The following is a 20,914-nucleotide window of genomic DNA, read 5'->3' on the forward strand; positions in this document are numbered from 1 at the left end:
CCATGTCTCTGAGCTAATCTTCACATATGTATAGCATTGCTGAATAATTACTAATGCACAACTAGGGTAGTGTTCTTTGACTACAAACAAATATTTTTCACTCACTATTTTAACATTAGTGGTATATTTATACCTTTTCACTGTGTATGTTTTTTCCTCCACAGTATGCATATTGAGATCTTTGAATCTTTCCCCATATGTTTTATGACGTTGACCATTGACCATTTTAGTAGCCTTCCTATGGACTGACACTATCCTGTTTATATGTTTTTAAAGGTGCAGTCTAGAGAATGACACAGTGGCTGTTACCCGCAGGTAGCCGCAGGTAACCCGTCGAAACGGTGGGAAAAGTGCTCACTGCGGGTATGGGGACAAGGCCATCCACCGCCCCATGGAAAGGTGAATAGCCTTGTCCCCGCAGTTAAGGAGGGAACGTGCGCGGTCACCTCCTTCCTACCTACCGGCCAAATCTATCTCCCTCCCTCCCCCTTACCTTTGCGACGCGTTAGTTTCCAAAGTAACTTGTTCAAGCCAGCCGAACCTGCCTGCAGTCGCGTGTGTCTATGGGCGGAAGCTTCTCCTCTGACACAACTTTCAACCTCTTTGGCTACCTTAAGATCATCACATCGTATTACACCCAAGTCCCACTCTTCTTTTGGGCAAAAAGGTTCTTCACCCCCTAAACTGTACCGTTCCCTTGGGTTTTTGCAGCCCAAATAAATGACCTTGCATTTCATAGCATTATATCTTAGCTGCCAAATTTCAGACCATTCCTCAAGCTTCACTAGGTCCTTCCTCATATTGTCCACACCATCAGGGATGTTTATTGTAAATTTTGGTATCAGTCACAAAGAAGTAAATCTTACCTGACAGCCCTTCAGCAATATCACTTACAAAAATGTTAAAAAAAACAGCTCAAGAACTGAACCTTGAAGCACATCACTGGTAACATCCCTTTCCTCAGAGCAATCTCCATTGACCACTACCCTCTGTCACCTTGCACTCAACCAGTTCCTGACCCAGTCGGTCACTTTGGGGCACATTCTGCTCTTCTGCTATTCCTCTGTAGTTAGGCATGCTTAGTCCTGCCTGCCATTGACTTGACATGAGCATGCCTATCTTTGTCCGCAGAAATGCAGATTTATGACTACATTCTATAACGACTGCTATTGAAGAATTGGTGCTCAGCATGTATTGGGGAGCCTAACACATGGCACCGAACTGTAGAATTGTGCTCTCAATTTCACTCCTTAATAAATGCATGACAATGACAGGAGGCAAACATCTTACCATTCGTGATCTTTTCTTGTTCTTCCTATTATGCTTAGTTTATTGTTCTGGCTCACAAAGGAATTGTCAAAGTGCATTATCCTACACAATCACAAATGGTTCTCCTACTTTTAAAAACAGTATTCTGTCACAGCCATTTATTAATTAGTTACAACTTATTAAACAAATGCCCATAAAATGCTCCAGGCAACATATGAGTTTGCATGGGGGAAAACACTTAGCAACCAAATCAACAGGCAAACAGCAAATATTTTCTGCAGTGAAAACATACATTCAGAACGTACAGGGCCCTGATCCATCAGTATATAAAAAGGGAGAAAATATCTTGTGTACTGGCCTCATGTCAGACTTAAACATTCCAAGTCTGTTGACCCTTCTAGCCAAACATCACTAATAATAAAACCCTAAGTGAACATGCGCACTCCTACCTGCGTGATCCGTGATCCATAACTCTGTGGCCCCGCATGCGCAGTAGAAGGAGTCAGCAGTGGTTTCTTCTGCGCATGCGGAGTCACCTTAAGCATGGACACATGGAGGCGACTTCCCCTCCCTCCCTCACTCTGTCTAACAGAACGGCCCCACACTCGCGACCCCCCAGGTACTATTCTGCGGCCCGCGGTCTGTCCGGCTCCCTTACAGTCCTTGACCAAAGTTATTTTTAAGTTCAAAACCACCACGGTGACTCCTCTCACAACTGCACCTGCGTCAGAAGCCTCTCTGACAACATGTCAGAGAGAAGGCTTCCAACGCAGGTGGGGATCGTGAGAGGAGCCGCCACGGAAGCTTTAAACTTAAAAATAATTCCGACAAGGGACTAAGGGAGCCGGCCATAAACAACCAGTTGCTGGGAAGGGAAGGGCCGGGGAGCCGGGAGGAATGCTGCTGCAGCTGCACAGGGAAGTGGGGGGGAAGGAAATACCGCTGCTGCTGCTGCACAGGGAAATGGAGGGAAGGGAATGCTGCTGCGGCTGCTGCAAAGGGAAGTGGGGGGAAGGGAAATACTGTTGCTGCACAGGGGGCAGGGAGAGAGACAGAAAGAAAGTCAGACAGCAGGAGGGAGAGAGAAAGAAGATAGACAGCGGGAGGAAGACAGACCGAAAGAAAGGAAGAAAGACACAGGGGCAGGAAGAGAGACAGAAAGACAAAGGGGGCCATGGAGAGAGACAGAAAGAAAGAAAGACAGACAGCGGGAGGGAGAGAGACAGAAAAAAAGGAAGAAAGAGACAGGGGCAGGGAGAGAGACAGAAAGAAAGACAGACAGACATATATTCTAGCACCCGTTAATGTAACGGGCTTAAACACTAGTTATAAATAAGGTAGTAAAAGGATACAAGTCATATTTGTGAGGCTTGCAAGACAGTAGTGGCTAGTCTCATAAGACGAAGGTGAAAGTAGATTGGTAATGTAGACTTATCAGGGAGAATTCACGCGTGAGAGGCATGGTTATGTGAGTGCCATGGGTAAGAAGGTAAGGTTAAAGAAAGGGTAAAAATAAATCTGATCATGTCCCAACAAAAAGAGGAGGAATAAAGTCAGTTACAATTTTAAGGACCTTTTTAAATGGTTGAATCAGGGCTGAAAGGAGGTCACTGCCAGATTATGAGCTGGTCACAGGTTTGTGTTGAAGCAAATTTAGAGGAAATCTTGTCAGTCTGTGGAGACAGGGCAATGGAATGATAACAATTAGCAGAGAATCCAGGATTGCATTTGGAGGTTACAAGAAAGCATGTATAAGATTTTCATATGCATTTTCAGAGTACAGAAAACACCAGAGAGAGATGAGTACAATAATCTAGTGAGGTGTAAAATAATCCCCATAAAAAGAAAATGAATGAAGTCACTTAAAGCTGAATGTTCAAAAAACGAAAATAATGTTATTTTGGAGACCGCAGGTGTGGTACAATCAAAGCAGTTTACACATACAGTATATTGTATCAGGTACTTCCTCTATCCCTGGTGGGCTCACAATCTAAGTTTTTATACCTGGGGCAATGGAGGGTTTGGTGACTTGCCCAGAAGCACAAGGAACTGCAATAGGAATCAAACATAGTTTGCCAAGATCTGAGCCCACTTAGGTCCGGCTTAACCTTTGAACCAGGTGAGGCACTGATTCAGGGAGCTGGTGATGAAGGGAGCCTCTGATGCTATCTGGTCTAATGTTTAAAGGTCTAATGTTTAAAGCCTTCTTTTCTCCCTTTTTCTCATAAGTATGGAGTATCTTCCCTTCTCTCCCACTCCTGGTCTGGTGGTCTCTCTCTCCCCTCCTCCTCCACAGCTCTCCCACTCCCTCCCTCCCATGCAGTTTTTTTTACACCTTGTGTGAGTTACCAGCAGCAGACTGAACACATGCTTCTTTTTGCCCAGGCTCTGGTTCTTCCCTCTGCTGCTTCACCTCCCCGATGTAGTTTCCTGTGGGTGGGACATGGAAGACGGCCTGGCTGAAAGCAGTCTGTGCTGTACCCCAGTGTTTACAGAACAGAAAGGGGGGAGGAGAGAGGGAGGAATGCCGGACTCATGGGGAAAGGAGTGCCAAGAAGGAAGAGAGACTGGCAGGGGTGAGGCAAGACCGATGTAAGAGGGTGGAAAGCATGACAATTGCCCTGGGCTCCCCCTGAGTATTTAACAGCAGCCTGGAGGGGAAGGAAGAGAAGGGGAGAGATACCAGACCGATAGGGGAGAAGGGCAGAAGTGATGTGAGGGGGAGGATTGATAGCAGCCTGACACAAACTGGCTCTGGGTGCTAGAATCCCATGAGCCAGGCCTGAGCCCATTAGGCTACTCCTCCACTCCACTGTGAGTGGGATATGAAAAGGATTCAGCAGACAGCAACATACAATATTCATGAAAATAAATCTCTTTGATTTATCATTTACTGAGACATACCGCTAGCCCGGTCCTAAGTGAAGGCTACATTTGATGGCTTGTGGGTGAGATTCTGCAGCTCTAGCTTTGCTGGCTGGGTCTCATGAATTTCATTGAAAATTATTTGGTAGTCTAAGTAATGCACATCTTACCTTACAACATATTTCAGATGAGAGGAACAGAGATAAGATGCAAATGTTATCACCTGCTTGTCGTTCAACTAATAAATATTATAAGCCTGTGTCTAGAAAAAAAAAATACAGAATTGCTGAAACATAAGGGATTGCTAGTACACCAGAAGACTATTGACTGCAGATTGTGGAAGGCAAACTGTCAACTAAGAATTCAAAATTAGGTTTGGCTTTTAAACCCTAATTTGTATAAATCATCCCTTTCTTTAATTGGTGCTTGCCCATTAGGGGTTGTGCCTCCTGACCTAGTATGTCTGAAATGAGGCAAATGGAGATGGGGCTCAGGTATGAGCAAGGGAAGAATTTTTCATTATTTGGGTTTAAAAAATTTTTTTTAGCATGTGCTAAAGTGTAGAAATAAAATGAGACTTTTTTTTTAAATGTTCTTTTGGATGGACTTAAAAGAGAGTTGTGGCGATTTCCTGGGCTTTTAAAAAATGACAGCAAAACCCTAGAGCACAATGTCAAACACATTAGTGTATACAGGGCCAGTTTTAGACATGCTGGAGCCCAGGGTAGAAATTAAGGAGGGGGCCCTGACCCCTTCTCCTCCCTACCCCCTCCCTCAAATCTCCCCTCCTGCCATTTACTACCACACATAAAAACAACTTTAAATGACTTCTTCACACACAAACACAGACAGACTTTGACCAAATACAGAATTGGGAACCCCATGAAATTAAACTCTGCAGGAGTAAGAAAATCAGATATGCACTTTTTGTACTGAACACACAGGGGTCCTGGGCCTGGAATCTGGAAATTAGCCACCTCTCTTCAGGGCCGGATTACCCAATAGGCCAATTAGGCACGTGCCTAAGGCCCGAAATAGTCAGGGGGCCCGCTGAAGGATGACATACCAGACGGCAACAGGCCCACCTCTTCCCTCCCTGCACGGCAAGGGGCCCCCACCCAACGACAATGCCGGCCCCCCCAGCAACGAGCCCCCACCCGCCGACAACGCCGGCCCTCCCCCTAGCATCAACCATCGGTAATGTGCAGGCAATGAAGCTCGAAGAAGATCCCGCGAATACTTCGTCTGCCGGAAGAAGTAAGTGACGTTGGAGGGGGATGGACCGGCAGACGAAGTCATCGCGGGATCTTCTTCGAGCTTCATTGCCTACACATTGCCGACGGTCGATGCTGGGGGGAGTGCCGGCGTTGTTGTCATCGGGTGGAGGCCCGTTGCTGGGGGGGGGGGCCGGCGTTGTCGTCATCATCGGGTGGGAGCCCGTTGCCATGGAGGGAGGGAAGATGGGGGGCCCGTTGCTGTTGCTGTGTGGAAAGGGTGGTGGAGGGAGAGAAAGGGGACATATGCTGATGGAATTGGTGTGCAGGGAAAGAAGGAAAACAAGGGGGAAGGATACTGGATGGATTTAGGCTGGAGGGAAAGAAAGGGGGCAGATGCTGATGGAAACAACTTTAACTTGCTCCTTGCGACCACATCGTCTCTCCTGCTGACGTCACTTCCAGGTGCCGTGCATGGGAAGTGATGTCGGAGAACCGGAGAACCGGAGGGGCTGTGAGGAGCACATTGCTCATGGCGGTGAACAAGTAGATGTATGGGGGAAGGGAAGTGGTGCCCCACGTGCCGGGCACAACAGAGGGGATCGGGGAAGGAGCTGGGGAGGCGGAGACAAGGGCAGGGGAGGGGCACCACCGCCCCGGGTGTCTCTCACCCTCGCTAGGCCACTGAACACATCTCTAGTGCTGTTTTTCTTGGGGAAGTCCATCCATGCCATGAGATAAGACCAGAACGATCAGCAGTGGCGAACTGAGGGTAGAAGGCGTCCCCCATGCCCTCCTCTCTACCCCCCGCTCCAGCACCAAACCTCTCTGAACCCTCTTTTCCACCTCTCCCCACTCATGCCCTCCCTTCTCACTCCCGTACCTCCTTAAATCTTCGCCAGCAAGGGCAGCTTCTCTGGCCTGCTGCTCACGTTGGCGTTGGATTTCCTTCTGACGTCACTTCTTGGCCCTGCAATCCAGAAGTGATTTCAGAGAGAGCCAGGCCGGCACAAGCAGCAGGGTAAAGTAGATTCTCGCGCTGGTGAAGATTTTAAAGAGGTACCGGGGGGGGGGGGAGGGAGAGAGAGAGAGGGGCTGACACCCCCAACAAGACAGCACCCGGGGCGGTCCTCCCTTCCATCCCCTTTACTAAGCCACTGATTATCAGCCTGTCTTATTAAAACAGCCCATTAATATAAATATCAAGTGAAAATGGTGCAGAAAGGAAATGTGTGACCTGATAGGTCTTTTTTCTCCTCAGTGTGACCAATACAAGAAGGGGATTATTTCTGGCTCAGCCTGCAAGGACCTGTGTGAGGACCGTACGCTGCTTTTCCAGCAGTGTTTGTCCTCATCGCCCACACATCAGGTAAGTCATCTCTCTGCAGCTTCAGACAGTTCCAGCGTGTTTGTAAACGAACAAGACTCAGCATCTGGCACGTTTGTTCTTTTCTTGTTCTGTGCTAATTGCACCAATCAATAAAAAATAACAAGAACTAAACCGAAGGAATTGGAGCCATCGGCATTGTTCTGGAAATGATCGCTCTGATATGTGGAACGCAACAGATTCTCTGCAGCACAGGGGACATCTGCTTCCAGAGACATTTCACTTCTGTGGTTGTTCACTTGAAGTCTGTTAATACCAGACCTAGAGAATAGCTTGTTAGTGGTTCCTGAGACCCCTCTCCAGTCTTGCACACTGCCCCCTTCTTTACACTCACGAGGAGAAAGGCAGTGGCAATTTTCTTGGATCCTTTTCTCTCCATCTCAGCTGAGGAGTCTGGTTCTCAGTATCAACTCATCCCCTTGAGATTCTCACATGGATAAAAATGGAACGTTGAAAGTGAAGTAGTCTTATGATTATGTCTAACTCTGAGCTACAGATGATATGCAGATGAGATAACATGAGTTTCTTCTGGTAAAATGTAGCTCCAGCAAAGAGCTCATTCTGAATATCAATGGTTACCTGGAATATTGAGCCCAACCAGTTTAGCAATTCTTATTTTCTTATCAATATCATGTAAGTAGCCACTATGGCTCATATTCTATAAACAGCACCTTAAGTTAGGCGCTGGAGGTGTCCTAACAAGTGACAAAAAGCCATTTAAAAATCATTGAAAAACAAAAATGTAGGCGCCTAGAGGCGCTTATAAAACATTTACAGGAGTGCCTTAGAATGCCTACTACTGCTAACATTTATATTGCGCTGAAAGGCGTATGCAACACTGTACATTTTGACATTTATAGATAGTCCCTGCTCAGTAGTAGGCATGGCTAATGCGGGAAATGACCTTAGGTGCCTACATAAATGTGATTCCCATCAAACACAGACACCAGAAATGTAGGCCTCAAAAACCTTGGCCTACATTTCTGGCACTTATGTTTGAGGTAGCCGTTATTCTACAAATGGCACCGTTGTATGATTGGTACGCGATTGGCTGCCGTATTTTTAGGTGGCCACCAATATGGTCACCGTTTGTAGAATCTGGCCCTATGTGATCGACCAGCTTGAACTATTTCTGGGAAATTATACAATGAGGGCCTGATTTAATATATATAGCACCCAAAAAACTGGTGCCAACTAGAACAACACTTAACGTGATTCTATTAGGTATTTTATAGAATTACACTAAGGGCTAGATTCACTAAAGTCAGCGATCATGTTTTCACAGGTTTAGCGACGATCGCTGCTAACCAACCCTATTCACTAAACACCCACAGTGTGTTTTTCCCCTCGATTGCCCACTTTCCAATCCGGCCATGCAAATTAGTAAAACCCGCAAAATAGCCAAGTGACTGATTCACTTACATCGCTTGGCTATTTAGCATTGGGTTTTACCGATCCTAAAATCCAATTGCCTGTTGGGGTTTTTTGTTTTGCAATGGCACAGATATTTTGCATGTATTATACAATCAAAATATCTGCCCAATAAAAAAAGAAAAAAATCTCCCGACAGCCCTCCCCAACAACCCACGACAAAGCGCCCCTTCCCTCCCTCCCCGAACCAAAAAAAATAGCAGGGGCAATGCCCACTCCCTCCTGCCACAAGATGCTCTCCCCCCCTGAGCTGAAATATGGCAGGAGGGATGCCACCCTCCATCAGCCCCCCTCCTCCCTGGTACCTGTAAGTCAGGAGCAGGAGGGGTGCTCAGTCAGTCCCTCCTGCTCCTCCGCCACTGTCTGCAATGCGGGCCTTAGGCCACTCCCTGGTGCATCATCTGATACACAGGGATGGGCCTAATGCCCTGATTGACTCAGATGCCTCATACCCCTCCCCTTGGGTGGGGTTATAGGCATCTGAGCCAATCAGGGACTCCATTAAGCTCTCTCTGTATCCCAGATACAAGGGGGAGAAGCCTTGGGAGCGGCACGGGGGTGGGGGGGGCATGGCACTGCACCGGGGGGGGGGGGGAGGCGCACATCCTAATAGCAGTGACAGGAGGCTTCTTTCCCTGTCACTGCTGTTAGGACTATGCGCATGTTTGAATCGCTGACTGAGCGATTGAATCGGTCACGTTTCCAGGCAAATGATTTGTACCTCCATGCAAATCATTTGCATGCAAACTTGATAGTGAATCAGTCACTGTTGGAGAATCAGCCAGAGAATCGGCCAACAATGATTGAGTCACTATCTGTAGTGAATCTAGAAGTGTCAGTGCGTCCCATAGCTTTTAAACTCATACATTTAGGACAGCTAAGACCAGACCTAAATGCCTGTGTCTAAGTTGTGGGTGGATCGGGTGTATTCTATAACAATGTGCATAACCTTTCAGAACACGCCATCTTTTCAGATTCATGCACTGGAACTGGAGCATACTTTTTATAGAATCACGCTAAATTGTGCGCATAACTTAGTGCTAGTTAGCGTCATGAGGTGTCAATTGCAAATTATCAGTGCTGATTAGGTCAATTAATCAATTAAGCTACAAATCAGATTTGCATGCACAACTTAAGGTGTCATATACAGAATTGGGGGTTAAGGGGGGGGGGGCATTCAATAAATAGCACCAGGATAAGAACATAAGAATAGCCTTACAGGGTCAGACTAATGGTCCATCTAGCCAAGTGGTCTCAAACTCAAACCCTTTGCAAGGCCACATTTTGAATTTGTAGGTACATGGAGGGCCGCAAAAAAAATAGTTAATGTTTTCTTAAAGAATTAACAATTTTGCATGAGGTAAAACTCTTTATAGTTTATAAATCTTTCCTTTTGACTAAGTATTAATAATAATATTGTCATTTATAGCTAAAGAGACATATGAGCAAGAAACTTTTATTTTACTTTTGTGATTACAATAAACATACCGAGGGCCTCAAAATAGTACCTGGGGGGCCGCATGTGGCCCCCGGGCCGCGAGTTTGAGACCACTGATCTAGCCCAATATCCCATCTCCATGGAGACCAATCCAAGTCACAAGTACCTGGCAAAAACCCAAATAGTAGCAGCATTCCATGCTACCAATCCAGGATGATCTGCACTGAGAGTATTGTGCAAAGGGAACTCTGTGCAGAACCTGTACAGGATACTAGCTTAGCGCAAATTTTATGCATGAGCATTTACATCTGCCAAAACACCCCCTCCCTCCCCCCCCCCCCCCCCCCCCCCCCCCCGGAGTGGGACTATATCCCACTACAAATCAAATAAACACCTTTAAAGACAGAAAACAATTTTGGTTTCCAATATATTTAAAAAAAAAACTTTGCAGGGGACAAATAGAATTGTATATAGAGAAAAAAATAGGAGTGGATATCTTTGTCTTGCCAACAATAGTTAATTTTTGTGTGAGGAGCAAGGGAAAACCCCTAATTATTTACTGAAATCATTTTTTATTTCTGTCCAGGTTTACAGTGGAGTCTGGAGGGATAGACATGTGATTATAAAGTGTGGCAGAGAAGAAACCTTGAAAATAGAGAACAATCCTGACTCTGTGCCCAGGCGAGAGCTGGTGCTGTTCGATAAACCAGCACGAGGGACATCGATGGATGAGTTCAAGGAGATGCTGCTGGGTTTCCTAAAAGTCAGTGTATTCCGCTAATACCATGGAGAGACTTCTCTGTTCAGCCATACATAGCAGAATCAGGCATGGTGGTATGAGGTCACCACCTCTCCTCACTCAGATGCTTTGATGACATTTCTTTACAATACTAATATATTTATACTAAGTGCCAAGGGCAGAAAATGAGCACCCTTGCCTGTCACAATTTCTATTTTTATTGGATTTATTTTTCACTTACCCCCTCTTTTACCAAGCTGCGTTGCCGAGCAGCGCGAGCTAAACCAAGCCACCCATAGGAATAGAATGGGCAGCTTGGTAGGGCTGCTCGGTAGCACAGCTTGATAAATGGGGGCGTTAATTTCCAAGGCACTTTAAGTGAAGTACAACATACAGTATATACTCGAATATAAGTCAAGACCTCCATTTTTCCTCCAAAAAGGAGGAAAAATGGTTGACTCGAATGTAAGTCGGGCGGCTTTATATTCAAGTGCCCTGCCCTGCCAGGATCTGCACCCAGCGCCCCCTCCCTCCCCTGTCAGGCTCTGCACACATCCCCTTCCCTGCCAGGCACTGCACACATAGAAACATGATGGCAGATAAAGGCCAAATGGCCCATCTAGTCTGCCCATCCACAGCAACAATTATCTCTTTCTCCGAGAGATCCCACGTGCCTATCCCAGGCCCTTTAAAATTCAGACACAGTCTGTGTCTCTGCCACCTCTTCCAGGAGACTGTTCCATGCATTTACCACCCTTTCTGTAAAAAAGTATTTCCTTAGATTACTCCGGAGCCTATCACCTCTTAACTTCATCCTATGCCCTCTCATTGCATAGTTTCCTTTCAAATGAGACTCGACTCTGCACCCAGTGTCCCCTCCCTCCCCCATCAGGCTGTATACCCAGCCCCTTCTGTCAGGCTCTGCATCTAGCCCCCTCCCTAACAGGCACTGCACACAACCCCCTTCCATCCCTCCCAGGCTCTCCACCTTGTCCCCCCTCCCTGCCCTAACATACCTCCCCTGCCGCTGGAATCCCTGATGGTCCAAAGGTAAAGTGGGCAGGAGCGAGCTTTCCGTGCTCCTGCCTACTGCTAATCCAGTTGGTCGATGTATGCCGCGAATTCTGTCCTCCAACCGCTGAGCCGTACTGAGCAGGAGTGTGCTTTGGTGGGAACCATTCGCGGGAACCATTCAGGAAGCCGCTTAGCACTGACCAGCAGCACCAAAGCACACTCCTGCTCAGTATGGCTCAGCGGTTGGAGGCCGGAACTCGCAACAGGTAGCGACCAACCAGATTAGCAGTGGTCAGGAGCACAGAAAGCTCGCTCCTGACTGCTACACCTCTGGACCACCAGGGATTCCAGTGGCAGAGGAGGTACGATAGGCAGGGCAGGGAGGGGAACATGGTGGAGAGCCTGGGAGGGATGGAGGGAGGGAAGGGGGTTGTGTGCAGTGCCTGTTAGGGAGGGGGCAGGGTGCAGAGCCTGACAGGGGAAGGAGAAAAGGGCGGGATAGCAGGGTATAGAGCCTGGTAGCCTGGCAGAGGCAGAGGGGGGCAGGTGGATGCTGGCCCGAATATAAACCAGGACCCCCGTTTTTGGGCCAATTTTTTGGCACCAAAATCCTGGTTTATATTCGAGTATAAAAATACAATACATACATTATAAGAAAAATCAATTAAATGAAAAGGGCAAAACAAAACACAGTAATCATAAAATATAATGGTATTATTGCTGCAGTGAGATTCTGCGAGAGGTGTCGGCTGACTGTTTACCCACTATAATCTCCCCAACCCTAAAATGTCCTGTCTAAATTAGATTGTAAGCTCTTCTGAGCAGGGACTGTCTATTGTGTGTTAGAATGTACAGCGCTGCGTACGCCTTTCAGCACTATAGAAATAATAAATAGTAGTAGTAGTAGTAGATGTGCCTGCCATGGCAAGAGGCACATCCTATAGGCAGTCAGCAGGTGCCTCTCCTCCTCCAGTACCCCCCATCAGCGTGGTAGTTGCAGGCTCAGGGTCCATCCTGTCACTGGAGCTTCTATCAAAGCCCTCCCCAGCTCATCCTAAATCAAATCACCATATACGGAATACACAGTACCAGCCTTAGTTTGTTTTATACTATTCATTTTCTAATTAGAGATCCTCTGTGTTCATCCCATGCTTTTTTGAATTCTGTCACTGTTCTCATCTCCACCATCTCCCTCGGGAGGACATTCCATGCATCCACCACCCTCTCCGTGAAAAAGAATTTCCTAATATTACTTCTAAATCTTCTACCCCCCACCCCACAACCTCAATTCATGCCCTATAGTACTCTTCTAGTTAGTATTCTAAAAAGATGTGCATGTAAATTTTTAAGCGTGGATCCAAAAAGGGGGCTTGGTTGTGGGAGAGTAATGGGTGGGTCAGGGACATTCCTAGAATAAGGCAGATCCACACTAGAGAATGACGCAGGGAAAAAAATTTGTCCTTGTCTCTTCCCTGTCCCCACGAGCTCGGTCCCCGTCTCTGCCCCGTCCCTGTGAGCTCAGTCCTCATCCCCCACCCCATCCCCGCAAACCATCTGATCCCATCCGCACAAGCCTCAAATAGTTATGATTTTATATTGAACTTATTTTATTAAAGTATAAAAAGAAACAATATTTTGTACAATCGTCATATTATAAACACAAATAATACAGAGCAAAACCCCTGTCTCTCCTCCCCTTCACAAGTATCCCCTCCACTATTGAGAAAACTGAATAAGCCAAATTATTACAGAATGCTACACAGAAAAATCATGCTAACAGAATAGTGACAGGAATAGTATTAGGGGAGTGCAACTAGGGCAACTACCCCTGGTCAGAGAGAGCCCTATGCTAGCTGGAAGTTAAAGCAGCACAGCCTAGACTTCGCAGTCCCCAGTTATGTCTAACACCAGCTCTAGCAGGATACATATTTCAATTCTGATATATTCTAATCACAAAATAGAAAATATTTTTTCTACCTTTTGTTGTCTGGTCATTTTATTCTTCACATCTGATTTCTGTTTTCATCTGTTTACTCTTAACTCACTTGCCAGGGTCTCCTGACCATTTGACATGTCTTCTTTCTCCTTGCTCACCATTAATCTTCCATCTCTGTGTATATTTTTCCCCCCCATGTTCAGCACGCATCTTCCTTCTCTGTCTCCTATACATCCCTTTTTAGTATTTCCCCTGTGCCCATCTCCCTGCCTTCATCATCTCACCATTCTATGTACCCCTCCTCCTGTGTACGGCATCACCCCTCTATATCCCTATGCCCCGCCTGTCCATGAGTTGAGTCTCTTTCATTTGAAAGGAAGTGTTGGAATGAGAGGGCATAGGATGAAGTTAAGAGGTGATAGGCTCCAGAGTAATCAAAGGAAATACTTTTTTACACAAAGGAAATATTACCATGGAACAGTCTCCCTTAAGAAGTGGTGGAGACAAAGACTGTGTCTGAATTCAAGAAGGCCTGGGATAGGCACATGGGATCTCTCAGAGAGAGAAAGAGATAATGGTTACTATGGATGGGCAGACTAGATGGTCCATTTGGCCTTTATTTGCCATCATGTTTCTGTGTTACTATTCTCCCAAATGTCTAGCCATCTACTCTCTCTGTCCATATACCCTCCCATGTCTAGCATTACCCCTTTGTGTCCATATACCACCCCCATGCAGATGCAGCATTCCCATTTTTGTCCCTATTCCTATGCTCCCATCCATGCCCACTATCTTCCCTCTTTTTGTAAATCTCCCTGTGTCCAGCTTCTCTCCTCTCTTACTCCCTTACACACCAATGTGTCTCTCACACTCTCTCTTTCCTTCTTCCCTCTGCTATGTTCAATATGTCACTTACTCTTCCTTTATCCCCTTGGTTTAGCTTTTCTCTTTCCCTTTCCTTCTCTCTCTTCCTTGCTGCAGGTCCTGCTTTAATTTCTGCTTTAATTCACATAAGGTTTCTGCTTCATTTTGGTGTGTCTTAGTTTCATTTCAGATGATCTATGCTGTGATATGAAGATTGCTGATATGAAGATAATTTATTGTCTGTTGTGTACTTTGCTTGCAGTCTACTCTTGGAGATCAGACTTCACTCGCTGGCCTAGTCAGTAGAATTATAAATATGGCAGATGTGAATGAGGATGGAAAAGTGTCTCTGGCAGAAGCCAAATCTATTTGGGCTTTGCTTCAGCTCAATGAGTTTTTGCTGATCCTTTCTTTACATGAGAAAGAACACACATCTAAACTGCTTGGTCACTGTGGGGACCTTTATGTCACAGAGAAGATTACCCACAATTCTCTGTATGGTACAGAAATTCCTCGCTTTCTCCAGCCATTGTTGCCTTCACCAGTGCATAGACTAATTCACCAGTGGTTTGCCCCAGCATGGCCCAGGAGAGCCAAGATTGCCATTGGTCTTTTAGAGTTTGTGGAAGAAATATTTCACGGTACTTATGGAAACTTTTTCATCTGTGAGACCAGCTTCGAGAACATTGGCTACAATGAAAAATATGACTTCAAAATGATTGACCTGCGAAAGGTTGCTACCGAAATGTCAATCAGAGGTTTTCTAAAGGGTCGTCACTGTGAACAGAACGTAGACTGTACCTATGCGAAAGACTGTATGGCCACCTGTGACAAACTCCTCAAGCAGTGCAAGGCTGACATGATCCAGCCAAACTTGGCTAAAGTCTGTGGACTCTTGCAAGACTACTTATTATATGGAGCTCCATCAGACTTAAAGCAAGAGCTTCAGAAACAGCTGCGAACTTGTACGACCCTTAGTGGCCTGGCCAGTCAAATGGAAGTACACCATTCCCTCGTGTTAAACAATCTTAAAACCTTGCTGTGGAAGAAAATTTCAAATACCAAATATTCCTAGAAGGATGTTTAAAACAGAGTCATGAGGTCTAGCTGCCCTCCTCCAGGTTAAAATGCACCTGTGCCTATAGGTGATTTTCTATTTTCTTCAGTGGCTGTGAAAGTCAACCTGCAGGGAGCTCAGGTAGTCCCTGCACCCTTCAGTATTCATGAAATTGCATACTTGGTGCACTGCAAAATTAATCACTGGAAGACTGATAGGTAGGAACACACAGAACAGAGAATCCCATCAAGACAAGGAGGGCAAGATCTTCTTAAGAGACAAAGCAAGGAGCCTAATTGGTCATCAGGTGGCACTTGTTCCTAGTGAACGGTAGAGGTGTAAATAACCAGTTTTTCTGTGAAGAATCATTCGTAGTGATCAATTGCAACACCAACACTAAAAATTGTCTCCTTTTTTACTGCCAGATATAGGCCAAAACTGCTCTCTCTTAGTTCATGCAGGCATAGTTTCCTAGTTAAAGTCTAACTTGACCTTCTAAAGAGTATGCATTAAATATTATGCTCTACATGTGAATGAACCCAAACCACCCTGTGTGGGTTTGTTTCCCTGTGGCTTGGGCCCTGTTTCTGTAACCTTCTGATTAATTTCTACCATGCTATGCTTATCTGCAAACTACCCTCCGTTTATCCATGCATATTCCTTTCCTGTATGACCAGTGTGACTTGCTACCCTAAAATGGTAGCTGTGAAGAAACCTGTATTCTTTGTAGGTTTTGAATAATCTAAAATAGTTTCTGCACTTCAGGCTGAGATGCAACTGAAGAAGGGATTGATGTGATCTGGTGATTTTACAGAGGTCTAATAAAAACCATCCCAACCTGTATAGAACATAGTTACCACATGGGAGAGAATCTTGTGTGTCTAATTTAGAACATCAAAAAGAAAAGTATATTCTACTTATTCTGCACTGTAGCACTTCCCACCTGTGAAAGGATGAATAAAAACTACTTGTTTAATTTTGTATTCCAATTGTACACCTTATTTGTTATTGGGGGGGGGGGGGAATTTGCACCTATGTTCTTTTCTCACTTTGGTGCTTCACCAGCAGGGTTACTACATACTCTCACCATATAGATTGAGCTTACACTAGACAGATCATATTAATGTGAAACCACCTGGCCATTCTAAAGAAAGATTAGGTTCTTACCTCGATAATCTATTTTCTTGTAGATGTGTGTAGTAATCCTGAATGCTATGGTTATCCATCTGAACCCACAATATCATTACAGAAGGATGTCACGCATCTTTCAACTCCGCATCCTTCCCAGTAGGCTAGCTCCTATCCTCTATTTGTACCTAAGCAGTCAAGGAGACATAACAGGAAGGAGGGGAATGGGGAAACTCCCCGACAATACACTTCTGTTCTGCTCTGTAACAACTATAATAAATAACATTAGTAAAACCCATGACAATTGCGTGCAACCATTACTAACATTTATGGGGCATGTTCTGCTATCAAGTAGAAACACAGCTGTACTTTCTCTTTCCTCTATTTTTTTTAACACATCTTAGTTGAGAGACAGAGATTCTCCAATCCAGGCATATATTCTTAACAAGACAGCAAGCGAAGCCCACCTACAGGGCAGGGTTTCAGAACTACTAGACACAAGAAAGAAGATTATTGAGGTATGAACCTTATCTTTCTAATGCAATGTGGCTAGTAGTCCTGAATGCTAGGAACATACCAAAATAATCCCATAAATCTAGGGCGGGAGTCGACTACAGAGCCTGCCTTCAACATGGAGGACTCAAAAGTGGCATCCTACACTGCCCAAACCTCTTCTCATGAGGAAGCCACACCTATGGTGGAATTGGCTTTCAACGAGATTGGTGGCTGCTTACCGCAGCTAACGTACACTGAAGAAGTCACCACTCTAATCCATCTGCATATAGAAGCTTTAGACCCAGTCTTGCCTTGCTTAGCTGGACTCATCACAGCAAAAAAGATGATCTGAGATTCAAAATTCATTGGTAACTTCAAGGTAATGGAGAAGAACTCCTGACGTCCAGTAACTTCAATACTTTGTCCCTTTTCTTTGACCCTTTGGAATGAAATTACATTACATTACATTAGAGATTTCTATTGCGCCATTACCTTGCAGTTCAAGGCGGATTACATAAGAGTTATAAATGGTGGGTTACAATATAGGATCATTGGTGAATTCAAGAGAAGTTGAGAAGGCGGATTACAAAAAGAGATATAAATGGTGGGTTACAGTAGAAGATCATTGGTGAATTCAAGAGAAATTGAGAAGAACTGGTAGTATCTGTGGGGTGGGGTGAAGGCAGGAGGATGGAAGGTAATTGATATGTTAAGAGTGATTCAGTGATTTCTTGAAGAGTATCGTTTTTATTTCTTTTCTGAAGACCTTGTATTCGGGGGTGGTTATCAGTAGGTTGGAGATTTGGTTATCCAGTTTTGCTGCTTGTGTTGCTAGTAGTCCGTCATACAGTTTTTTCCGTTTGACTTCTTTGATTGGAGGGTGTGTGAAAGGGGTGTGTGTTTTTTTATGTCTGGGTGATGTAGTTTGGTAGAGGCGGTTGTTTAGGTAGATTGGGCTGTCTCCGTTTAACGATTTAAATAGCATGCAGTAGAATTTAAATAGTATTCTTTCTTGAATTGGTAGCCGGTGTGAGTCGATGAATGCTTCTGTAATATAGTTGTGTTTCTTCAGTGAGTAGATGAGTCTCAGCGCTGTATTTTGGATTGTTTGTAGTTGTTTAGTCATTGTTACAGTGCAGGGGAGGTAGAGGATGTTGCAGTAATCCAGTAGGCCTAGTATAAGGGATTGAACTATGAGCTGGAACTGTGGTCTTTCGAAGAATTTTCGTACTTGTCTTAAATTTCTCATAACTGCGAAAGATTTCTATATTGTTTTGTTTATTTGAGGCTGCATGGTGCAGCATCTGTCTATAGTCATTCCTAATAGTTTTAGGATGTTTGAATGGGGTAGTTGATTGAGTTGATTTCTATATTGGTTAAAGTTGGGGCTTTGTTATTTTCGAGAAGGATGAATTTTATTTTGTCTGGGTTGAGTTTCAATTTGTGATCTTTCATCCAAGATGCTACTGCTTCTAGTGTTCGATGTAATGTGTCTGTCATGGCGATCTTTGGTTAATCGAATGGCATGAGGATGGTAATGTCATCTGCATAACTATAGGAGGTAATGTCTAGATTGACATGGAAGGTAATGTCTAGATTGACATGGAAGGTCAAAATACTATCACTAAGAAGGATGGAACCACATGCAAGGAAAGCCTTGCTTCTGTAATCTTCAAGAACGGCTTCCTGCAAGAGAGTGCTTGCAATTCAGAAACTCTTCTTGCTGATGTAATCGTCACCATGAACACTGTCTTGACTGTAAGATCCAGCAGTGAAGCCTCCTGTTAGGGCTCATATGGAGCCTTGCTGAGAATTTACAAGACAATGTTAAAATTCCAGGATGGGAAAGGGAGCTGCACCAGAGGATGCAACCAGAGAGCCACTTTGAAGAATGCTGCCACATCTGGATGTGAGGCCAGAGAAATCTTTTCCTCCTGAGCTCGGAAACATGAAAGACTTATTTGCACTTTCATAGATCCTACCGACAGACCCCTCTCAAGTCCCTCTTGCAAAAACACCAGGACTACTGAAATCGGGGCTTGTAAGGACTCTACATATTCCTTAGCATGCCAATGCTGAAATGTCTTCCAGGCCTTAGCATAGGCCACAACAGTCAAAGGCTTTTTAGCTCTAAGCAGAGTGGTAATGACCATCTCCAAGTATCCCTTGCTAACTAAGGCAGCCTGCTCAGAACCATACCATAAGCCCAAAGTGTTCCAGATTTTCTATAGGCACCGGATTTTCTATAGGCATTTAGACCAAGAAAACCTTGGCATAAATATGATGTGCCTAAAAATTAGAATGCCTAGTGATGCCTAGCAGTGCTAAACATGATTCTATACAGTGAGCATAACTTTTATAGAATAGTGCATAGTGCTGTACTAGTCAGTGTCGATTTTTAAAGGTGACATATATAGAATTGGGACCCTTGTGCCCAATATTCAAAACGATATACAGTAGCTGGCCATTAACCAGATCCAATCACTTGGTCGGGGCTAGCCACCAATATTCAACAGAACTTAACTGGCAATCTAAGGAAATACAATGGAACATCGATTCCGAACTCCAATTATCCGGATGTCCAGTTATCTGGACCAGTGATGGCATTGATTTAAGTTCAAAAGTACAAGTAGTGTAAGTTGTACTATACTGTAGTGTGCATACTAGGGACAGGTTATTAAATAAAAATACAGCACAATACAAGCTGATGTGGAAAATTTGACAAACTCTGTGTTATGTATTACAGTACAGTACCTGTACTGCAGTGGTGTAGCTATGGTGGGCTTAAATTGGCAGAGGCCCACTCAGCAACAGCTACTCGCTCCACTGTCTCCCTCCCCTCCACCAGTGACTCGGCATTCTCCCCAGTGTACCTGGGAAGCTCCTGGCAGCTGCAGCGATTCATCCTCGCAGCCTGGGTTAGCCTCTGCAGGCTCCCCCAGGAAATGACATCAGCAAGAGTGGGGACATGGGTGAAAGTGGAGAAAGCCCTGACTTTTCCTTTTCCTCCCAACTTCCATGAGAAAAGGTTTCTGCAGTACAGTGCTGTGCTTTGCTCTCAAAACAAGAAAATTAAAATGCCAGCAAAGTGAAAAAGGGAGCAGCAGGAAAAAAAATTAACAGAAGAATATGGTTTAGGACCATCAACACTATCTGACATTAAAAGACAAAGTGATGCAATTATCAACTACGTTTCAGTTCTTGAAAAAAGAGGAAGGGAGTTGTTCCAGAAAAACCATGAAAAGGTCAACTAATGAACAGGTAGATAAAGCTCTATATCTATGGTTTTTGCAAAAAAGATCATTGGGCCATCCAATTTCTGGGCCAATTTTAACTGAAAAGGCAATGTTTTTCAATCAGCAACTTCATGGAGATTCTGAATTCAAAGCCAGCACTGGGTGTCTTTGAAATTTTAAACACCGCCATGGAATCAGGTGAAAAACTTTCCGCAAATTTACGAGCAGCTAATGACTTTCTTGTCCAATTCAATGACATTATCAAAACTTATGATCTTGATTGTGTCTATACTGCAGATGAAATGGGTCTGAATTGGAAATCACTTCCCAGTAAATCTCTAGTTAGTCATAAGGAACAGTCAGCTCCTGGGTTCAAGTCATCCAAAGAACGTGTCACACTGTTGGTGGGGGGAAATGCAACTGGAAGTCATAAGTTGGAGTTATTGCTAATTGGTAAATCTAAAAACTTGTGCTTTCAAAAACATATATAAACTACCACTATATAGAAGCCCAAAAAAAAAGCCTGGATGAATTGTGAAATTTTCCTCAACAGGTACGGCAGCTGCTTCATACTGGAAGTGAAAAGATTTCAGCTTCATACAGGAAAAGACTGACATGTCATTTTTTTGTTAGACAATGCACCATCACATCCTACGGCTTAAAGCTTAGAGCAAGAGGAAGGTAGATTCAAAGTGTTTTTTCTTCCTCCAAATATGACATCTGTAATGCAACCAATGGATCAAGAAGTTATCGTTTCCTTGAAATGGCTTTACAGGAAACAATTGTTACAGAAACTTGTATTGGCTGATATTGATGATGGAGAAGAAGATGATGTCCTTAA

General features: G+C 44.6%; 1 protein-coding gene across 7 annotated transcripts in view; it reads left to right on the forward strand.

Annotated features, from left to right (window-relative positions):
- DIPK1B (divergent protein kinase domain 1B) overlaps window positions 1-16,197 on the forward strand; it is a 133,629-nt gene extending 117,432 nt beyond the window's left edge. For all 7 annotated transcript variants that reach the window (XM_033960675.1, XM_033960677.1, XM_033960673.1 and 4 more), the window contains 3 exons: window positions 6,610-6,717; window positions 10,191-10,367; window positions 14,420-16,197. In XM_033960675.1, the coding sequence (XP_033816566.1) occupies window positions 6,610-6,717; window positions 10,191-10,367; window positions 14,420-15,232 (1,098 nt within the window). In that variant the 3' untranslated portion in view covers window positions 15,233-16,197. The remainder of the gene's footprint in view (window positions 1-6,609; window positions 6,718-10,190; window positions 10,368-14,419) is intronic.
- The last annotated feature ends 4,717 nt before the right edge of the window (window positions 16,198-20,914 follow it).

The sequence above is a fragment of the Geotrypetes seraphini genome, chromosome 10 (assembly GCF_902459505.1).
Source record: "Geotrypetes seraphini chromosome 10, aGeoSer1.1, whole genome shotgun sequence".
NCBI classification, from domain to species: domain Eukaryota; kingdom Metazoa; phylum Chordata; class Amphibia; order Gymnophiona; family Dermophiidae; genus Geotrypetes; species Geotrypetes seraphini.